General features: G+C 34.6%; 1 protein-coding gene across 1 annotated transcript; it reads right to left on the minus strand.

Annotated features, from left to right (window-relative positions):
• Nucleotides 1-5276: 5276 nt before the first annotated feature.
• LOC110675148 lies at nt 5277-7371 on the minus strand. Its single transcript, XM_021839530.1, has 6 exons — nt 7260-7371; nt 7068-7195; nt 6709-7005; nt 6390-6588; nt 5985-6332; nt 5277-5929 (listed from the first exon to the last, which is right to left on the minus strand). Exons 1-6 carry the CDS (start codon nt 7369-7371, stop codon nt 5460-5462), a joined length of 1554 nt encoding a protein of 517 aa, XP_021695222.1. The 3' UTR covers nt 5277-5459.
• Nucleotides 7372-9682: the final 2311 nt, after the last annotated feature.

Raw genomic sequence — 9682 nt, forward strand, 5'->3', positions numbered from 1 at the left:
CCGTTGTTTTCCTTTTTGCTCTCAATGAGTTTTCGAAAAGAATCCGTCAAATGATAAGTCGTACAATTCATGATGTTCGGTAACAATAACGAAAACAAAAGTCTTGGACATCAATGATTATTTAAGACCAGTGCGTTAATGATTAACGGGTCGCAATGATTGATTAAGCGATTAATGATTAAATTCAAGTTTATCATGATTAATGATTATGATTAATGATTAAATTGTTTAAAGTCATGATTAATGATTGTGATTGATGATCAAGCCAAAGTATGATTAATAATTATGATTAATGATTAAATTTCAATCTTAGATGATTAATGAATATGATTAATGATTAAGCTCAGTATGATTAGTGATTATGATTAATGATTATGATTAACCCTTACGTGAATGATGTCAAATTTGATCAAAATTTTCAATTTCAAAATAATACTTTTTTAAATTATCATTTATCGTATTTATATTGAGAATGTCGCGTCCCATTGTGAGCCTGCACTTTACAAATCTCGTCCAGCACGTCGTTGGCGAGTAGTATGTGGTCTTTCTATACTGCCCATAACTGCATAACAGTCACATTCGACATTTTTGACAAATTGGAGTTAATACAATGGAGAGTCATAAAATGATAACACAGCGCAACACAAATAACATTTTTGCGTGTCTCAAGGATCAAATTATGTGTCTCTAGTAGATTTGGGGTTGCTGAATCTGATGCCGTTCTCAGAAATTTCCCAGCACGTCACAATTTTTAGCTACGGCAATGGATTCAGCAACCCTTAATTGAGTAAATAGAGGTATTTTTATGCTGGAGACAAAAACGTGTTCCGCAGTGTAATTACCTACGTTCGATCAATTTACTAAAATCTGTGAGATTGTTCTAGAAAACTCGAAAAAAATACCAAGTTGTTTTGTCACATTGGCATTTGTAACCGCATAACAGTCACATTGAGATTATATGTACATGAGCTTCATAATGTTGTAGCAACGAAATTTCTATCAGAATTATCTTCTGACTATTCACCCAATATGCAATATGAGCTGTACAATATTTCATCCTCAAATAAGCTTTTTTGAATTCCTAATGATTTTTTTAAATTTAAGTTCCCTCACATACGGCAGTAAAATGCAAACTTGGTATTCCACTTACTCAATGCCTACTTTTGTCGAATGTTACAAATATGCAGTTATGGGCAGTATACCTAATAACTAATGCACTCTCGGCTTAGGCATTCAATAGTAGAAACCGTTGTGTCCATGAGTCCTCTCGTGGTGTAGGGGTAACGCGACCTATCTAGTGAACAGGGAATCGTGAGCTCGATTCGCACCGAGAATACGTCTAACTTTATCGCAAATTTCATATTAATTTTTCCCATTTAATACAATTGAGTAAGTATATGTAATTTTTAGTTTTACAAAAGTTGTTCAAAATTATGTTTCTCAGTCGTCCTCTAACAAAATTACGTAAATATCAGGATTTATGTTTGTCTTCAGAACTGCGGGTATCGATTCGAAAATTAAAATGATTCCGGATTCAATTGCGTAGAGAACTGGAGTAGTCCCAAAAGTTATTAAGGGGGCAGGATCCGTCATCGATTTCGGAATTTTCAAAAGCAGTTTTTTCGTACAATATCAAGAAAATTGACCGGAAAAAGTGTTCACTGTATTCTATTCTCCAACCGAAACACAGTGAACACATTTTCATCCAATATTTTTTAGTTTCGAACAGAAAAACTGCTTTTGAAGTTTCGATGATGACGATGATATCGATGACGGAGTTAATGAATATAATTAATCGTTGAACGTTAACGATTTATCAAGCTTCATTGTTTTGCAGACCGAGTGTAAAAATGACAATTTACACCGTCTTCAGCCATAGGCTGCACAGACTGAACATGACTAACATTAGACAACGGACACACGAAACGACCAAAAATACAAAAAAGTTTCAAAAGTCATAAAAAACTTTTCTTATTAGCATGTTATGAGTCAAGGTTTAAGCCAAAAATAATATCATTTTAATTTCCGAGCTACGAAAAAATACACAAAATTCCAAAGTGTACCCCATCTTAAGGGTTTGGGTATTAGAGGGTTAAATTTTGAACCAGAACCCTAAGTTTCATAATTGTCCGTGTCCTGGAACTATTTCAATAACACGTATGAAAATCTCTTTTGAATCAACCCCCCTCCCCCCAAAATTTAACTTCGAGGTGATTTAAAAATTTATAATATCAATCTTAAGATATTTAAACGCAATAAAATTGTGATATACCGTAATCCGGGGAAACATTGATCAGTTTTTAGGATATTTCTTAAATATTTCATTTGAAAATGCAAATGTTGCAAGTTTTATATTTTTAAAACAAGTACTACCATCAATAGCTTGTGACCATATACTACATTTTGTTTCTTGAAAGATTTAAGCATGTTTACACGCAGAGAAAGGAATTTTAAAATCAATAATATTCTGTATTGAAATCAACAAAAAAAATCATCATTTCTCGGCTAATAATATTTTTTTTTTGAATTCAACAACAAAACTTTGTTGTTTTAAAAAAATATTTTTTTGTTTCTAGAATCAGTCGTGAACACAAACCAAAACAAAATTTTTTTGGATTAATAATAAATGTATTTGATAATACAAAACCTTATGTTGAACCGAAAAATATCTGTGTTGTTTTTAAAATTTATATTTTTTGAATCAAAAAAAGTATTTTTTAAAACAAAAAAACTAATTTTTGTTTTTAAATATATAATTTTTAATCCAATTTTTTTATTTTTTATTTAGATTGCTTTATATTTTCATTATTTTCTATTTTATTTCAAATAATTCTAAATAAAAAGACAATTTTCTCTCCATTTTGATTTTATTTACATTTAATTTACAAATAATGATTCAAGAACCTTATCCGTTACATTACAATTACAAAATCTGAAATATAATTTATCATTTACGCTATGTATGTTGATGGTGTGTGTTTTGTAACAACCAATATTTGAGATCAATTTGGGTACTTGTATTTTATAAACCTCATAAGATTGCAAATGCTCGTCAAATCTACGACACATGATGCTACTACAGACTAGAATTAAATTGTTGCTTTTGTCTTTCAGTATGCAATCCAGTTCAAAAATATTAATGATATTACAGTAGGTTACATAAAAAACTGTACCATGACTGAATGTGGATCCTTGTTTTATAAAACTATCTATGAAATGTACTGAATTATTTAAAAGACGTATTTTTTCAGCTACAAATGAATTAAAAGTAATATCTGATGGATAATCGAGAATTTTGGAATTGCTGAGATCTATTTGAGGAGTAACAAAACTGCTGTTGTAAACGTTCTGAGCAAACTTATACCCGGCTTTTATACTTAAAGATTTACATAGATTTGTATTGTTGTTATTGACCCTGCTGTACTGTTTGGCATCTCGGTGTTTGCCTTCCCCTCGCATTGCCCACTGATGTCGTGGTGTACCCGAACGGAGAATAAAAGATGCATAATGGATTATATTATGATGTTTGGGTTTTAACGTGTCGTTGAATAGTTGTTGATATTGCGTGTGATGGGTTTCGACTAATGATTTCAATGTATCTAACAATTTTGGATGTATTTCGCGTAACATTAGAATATGGCATAGTTTTAAAAGATTACAGAAATATGACCAAACTGGATCATCCTCTGGAATCAACATTCCAATTATCAATGGAAAAAATGTTATTAAAGTTTTGATTTCGCTGGCAGTCATTTTGATTTTACTCTTAATTATGTTAGTATCTTTAATATCGTTTGGTATGTTAGATGAATTTGTGCTCCCAAAAACAAATACGTTTTTCCTACAATTGAGTTCGTTAAGACTAAACATTTTTTTAACTTTGATAAAGTAATTCAAACAATGCGAAAGGCCATACATGCACACTCCTTCCCATAGATCGTGCATGAGATCAAAATAGACATTTAAAACAACATGATATGATGGGATTTGATTGAATACACTGTTCTTATGAACACCAGTGTTAGAAACATCATTAAGTAGTAAATCATTTTCGTAACCGTCAATGGTCCTGAATGTTTGTTCATATTCCGTAGCATCTTTTTCTCTTTGTTCGCGGTTACGTTTGCACATTCTGCAATAAAAATTGGCTCGTGCCGATTCAACTAAATCCAAAATTCCTGCAACACCCAGATTATCGCCAGTTATAAATCCTAACATAAAATGAACTGTTACATCTGTTGTATGATATTGTTGGACCATTCACTTCTAAATCTATCAAGGTGTGCACTAAATTGCTGAACAAATCTTCATTCTCGTATTCCTTCCTATCTTACGATAACATATATCCAGCAACTAATATGTTGGCTAATTTTGCAAGAATATATCCTGGAAGACATGGAATATAGTAATATATTCCTAATATGGATGTGCGGGATGCATGAGGTGAAACCGTGTCCTTAGTGGTGAAATCATCGAAAAAGAAGTTTAACGGAATAACAATGTTGCAGTCTATTTTGGCTCTTCTTTGTTGCCATATTGTTCCGTCCACGAGGCTGCGAATATAACCATCTTGTGATGGTGTAAGATTGTCCAGATTTGTATCAAAAACTAACGGTGATTCCAAATACTTCCTTAATTGAAATTTTATTGGCATTAGGATTCCTGAAATATATACATCAATTACCGTATTATAATGTAAGTAAATATTTATATATTTTTCGTATTTTTATATTTACCTGTAATCGGATCGTTATCCATTCCTTGTTCGTTGTGAATGACACCAGGGCGTAGTTCATTGCTTATCACAAATTCTCTTGGGACTACATATAAGTCGGCGGATTTTAAACATTCAATAAACTTATACTCAGTTTCTGTTCCGTCAAACATCGTAAACATTTTTTTGAAAATAGTTTGAGCCTCCATAGAAAGTAGGCCAACGGTTTGCATAGTATTGACAACATCTTCTAAAGGCTTGAGAATTTTTTGTTGCACGTCATGTTGTATTTCAAAAACAACTTTTCTCGGTAACACATTGACATCCAACCATTTCAAATTGAAACCGATACTCAGATTACGCATTTGATTTTCTAGTGCTGTAATATCAATGATATTGGAATTTTCAGCGTCGGTGGCAGGTGTTTCGATATTATTGTAGGAATCCTTATGCTCGTCTTTTTCAGGTTGAAGGTCGTTTGGTTGCGGTGTTTGTGCTTCGGATTTCATTGTAAAGTATTCGTTATTCTGAGGAACCGCATCAAAGTTCGTGTTTATATGATCGAGTTCATTGTTGAAGTGCTTTTTAAAATGTCTGAAAAACGATGCTCGGACATTGTAGCAGCGGGTACAACTTTCATAATTACACGAGTACGAAGTGACATGCTGGTGGTGTCTTCTTAAATGGTCATACAATCGATCGATGGAGTTAGTTGTCCACAAGCATCGTTTAACTATACACGTTATCATTGTGACGATTCTGTCTGTCGTATAGCTGCACAGAGGGCAGAAATAGTTGCTTTATCGCTGACGGGATCAAAATCGAATAGGAACGTAGAAAGCAAATCCCACACTGCCAACGAATGACGTGGAAAGTCAATATTGTAGGCTTTGTAAATTTTCAAACAGATATCGAGAGCCTTCAAAAAGTTTGGCAGCTTGTATGAAACGATATTATTCCACACTAGAAAGCCGGTGGGTTTCTTCAGATCTCCATGCACCAAAATGAATGGAGTAGTTTGGATTCCTTTCTCACGACTTCTATCGAACAACACGCGAAGTGTTTCATTCAATTCCGATAAATCGTTGATGTGCAGCACCACACTTTGTCGTGTTTCGAGAATTGATGGTTTCCATCGGCGTTTACCAGAACAAGTGAGATGTGGACTTGGCAGAATATGTGCCAATAATGAAACGACGATAAAATTCTTAGTATCTGCAAATAAAAATGTTATTAAAAGCAATTCAATAGGAGTATTCTGTGTTCATACCATGGCTTACATCCTCATCATCGAGCATAGCAAGGAGATGTTTCCCATCCACGTCGGTAACTTCGACATTGAATATCGGACGAATACCTTCAACCAGTTCGGGCCAACGATTGAACAGTAAAGTCTCTTTTGCAGGGAACTTGTGCAAAAAATCAATCTGGACCAACTGATACCCTTGGTGATTCCTCAAAGTTGGATACTCTGCCAAAATCGAAGCGCATGTCCAGTTGGGGTTTCTCGAGACTTCCAACGTTCTCAATTTACTAGTTGTCTTCCACTTCTGTTTGACTTCTTCCCACTCGTCTTGATTGTTCAAGAACCAAGCTTTTGTTTGTTGGTATTCTGCTTCTGTAAAAAATATTTATAAATAACTTTTCCATATTATCATTTCAAGTATCAGCTCACCTTGTTCTTTCGAGATTATTTCCTCCACAATAAACGATTTCACGCCGGATGTGGACGGTTGTTGCAAATCACTTTGTTGAGCTTCAACCGGTTCTCTGTAGTTGATGTTTCGGTCATACAGTCGCCCTTTAGCTTGTTTTCGAAGTTTGATTTTCCGACCAGCGCTATTTTTGGTAAATGTTGGCTGGTACCATCCGTCCTAGAAAACCACAAAAAAATAAATAGCATTAGTTTGACATTTTTAAACTATGAAGTCAATTCATCGCTCATTGCTTCCGGACATATTTGAAAATCGTTTCTCAACATTCGATAACCATACCTCTGGCTCTCCTGGGAAAAGTCTACCAAGCTCAGATGCTCTGTCCTGTAGCTCCGCAGGAGTTAGTTTGCCGAATCGATCCTTGAAATCATCAACTACCAGATGAGTTATAGCCTTCTTATCAGCTCTTGTCAGAAAATTTTGCTTTTGGCATTTCTGCAAGATAGCCCGGCCTTTTGTGGATGCGGTCAGCAAATAATTTGCAGTGCACCGTTCGCGAGTGATGGCTTCTGAACTAGTTTTTCTTACCACCGGCGATGCAGTCGAAAGGCAATCGGTTGATAACGGTGGAAATCCCTATGGTACATAAAAGATACAGTTGAAATTGTTGTTAAAACACTACATCCGTTAATTTATACCTGTGCAACTCTCCAAACATTCAAACCATGCACGCATTTCGTCCGTTCAGCAAGAAATGGCGGCGGTATCAACTCTTCTATTTTCTTCCGCTCCAGGATTTGCAGGGTTTCGAGAGTGTACTGATTTTCTAGAGAAAAAAATCGAACGAAGGGTAAAACTTCGTACATCACATAAACAAAACAATTTCTTACCCAGAAAACGATTTATGATTTCCTCAGAGAGCCCGAAACTCAGCAATAAATCCACCAGCGCGTCACTAACTTCTTCAACTTCCAAAACGAGTACTTCTTCTGTCGAGTCCATTTTGAGTTTTGTTTATAATTATTGAAATGGCGTCTGACAAGCTGTGCGTACACAACTAGCGTAAAAACACACACACAGTATCATATAATGAATATGTATGTGTGTCAATATTAGGGTTTTTTGAAATCAAAAAAAAAAAAATTTGAAAACAAAACAGATTATGTCAACAATCAATATTTTTTTTTTTGAATCTAAGCAACTTGTGTTCCCATCAGTTCGGTGTAAAAACAACAATTAAATTTATTGGGACAATAAAATCTAATATTTGTATTCAACAAAAAAAAATTGTAATTTTTAAAAAATATTTCAATAATTTTTATTTTGAAACAAAAAGGTCTGTTTTCTCTGCGTGTTATAAAAGTGTTTTAGGCGATTTTTTGATTTAGCTGATATGGGGTAACATTGATCACTTATGTAAACAACGTTCGGTAATATTAAAGTTGTCGTTACTTACTTAAAGCATGGCTTCAGAACCGAATATGATGTCCAAATGCTTACAAGTCATTCACTTTTCGGGTTATTTTAAAATTTAAAACCCCTCGAACCGCATAATACGCCTAAAGGTAGGCAATTTCCTAAGGAAATTCTACATTCTTAACAGTAATTCGTTAAAGTTGCCTAATTGAACATTCTTATGAAAGTTTTGACAACGGAATCGTTTTTGGCGATACCATTTTTAGTAAAAATCACAATTTCCCTTCTCATATCGCTTGCACAACTTATGTGAGACCCCAGACAACCAGAAATCGCATGAAAGTTCACGTTATAACTCGTTTATTCATACTAATTACATCAAACTCGCAAAACACCGTGGATAAACTCGTCAGAATGATGCGTTTCCTCGCATAAAACACTTTTTTCTGAGTTCATTTGTACATTTTGCTTCGTCTCGTACACTCGTACAAAGTAAGTCGAATCAATCCGTAGCAGCTGTCAAATCAACATTTATTATCATAAGTTAAATCGCATAAGATCAAAGGTTAGTTCGGTAGAATATTTATACACTCGCAATGTATGTTATTATTCATCGCATAATATAAGCACGCATATCGCCTCCACTTTTGTACGTAGAAGGCCTTTTCGCGACATCTTATAAGTGAAATTTTGCACATACAAAGCCTCCAAGTGATTTCGTTATGCGTACATTTTGGTTGTCTGGGACATGAATCTTCGGTAGTGTCATCCTTAACGATTTAAATCGTTGTTTCAAAAAGTTGTTAAATTTACGCATGAACTAAATGCAATTTTTGCAAACATCTTAATTTTCATTAGCTCATGAGTATAAGAAAGAGAAGCGCAATTCATGCTTTGGAAATATTTCATCAATAAATGATGATACGAACTTTTTACGAGATGAGTCATTCCGATCAATGTTACCCCACTGATTTTTTTTTTTTTTTTTTAACACGTTTATTTAGCACACTTACAAAAATTTACATTACTAGTAGAGATTTAAAATAAAATCGAGAGCTTCTACTGTCATAGGGTTGTTAGCTTCTAAAATAAAATTTATGTATGTTACAAACATTTTTAGAGCCTTTTTCTTATTGTTTCTGGTAGCACCTTCCATCACTGGCATTTGAAGATCCTTAAAGCTAACATTCCTCCCGATTGTTGCTTCCAACTTCAGGCGAACGTGATTCCAGAGATGCCTTATTTGAGGACACAAGGAAAATTTGTGTTCCAAATCCTCAGCGATGTTCGGGCAGTTTTGACATGATTCACTATCTAACCGGTTTTGTCTGTACAGCAACGTTGCATGTGGTATTTTCCTGTTGACTAACAGATAGTAAACGGAGCGTTCTGCCGCTGTAAGCTCTCGATCTCTTATATTATTCCAAACTTTTCTCCATTGCACGTTCGGATGATCTACCATTACCTTCGGCGTTTGCAATTTTTCTCGGAAGAAGTTATGTAGTGTAGAAGCTGTGGGAGTGGCCTTCAGCTGATTTGGCAAATATGGTACGATTTTTCCAATGTACTTCAAGCACAGGTATGCTGATGGGATACCTGCCAGATTTGGAGGATTTGACAGGTATTCACTAAAGGTTTGTGCAAAGGGCGTGTAGTCAAGAGTTTTCACAAATCTATTGATAAGTAGAGATTTGCACTTGTGCATCGGGAGATGAAGATTTAGTCCTCCTTTGTTAGTTTCCAGTGCCAGTTGCTCCATAGGCACTCGAGTTGGATATCGTTCCCATATAAAGGTTCCTATTAGTGAAGTCATTCTGGCTGTGACCGAGTTTGGAATGGAGAAAATGGAAGCTATGTACCACAAACGAGACGTAACGAAAGTATTTAATGCGACAAT

This window comes from Aedes aegypti, chromosome 2 (genome assembly GCF_002204515.2).
Source record: "Aedes aegypti strain LVP_AGWG chromosome 2, AaegL5.0 Primary Assembly, whole genome shotgun sequence".
Classification (NCBI taxonomy): Eukaryota; Metazoa; Arthropoda; class Insecta; order Diptera; family Culicidae; genus Aedes; species Aedes aegypti.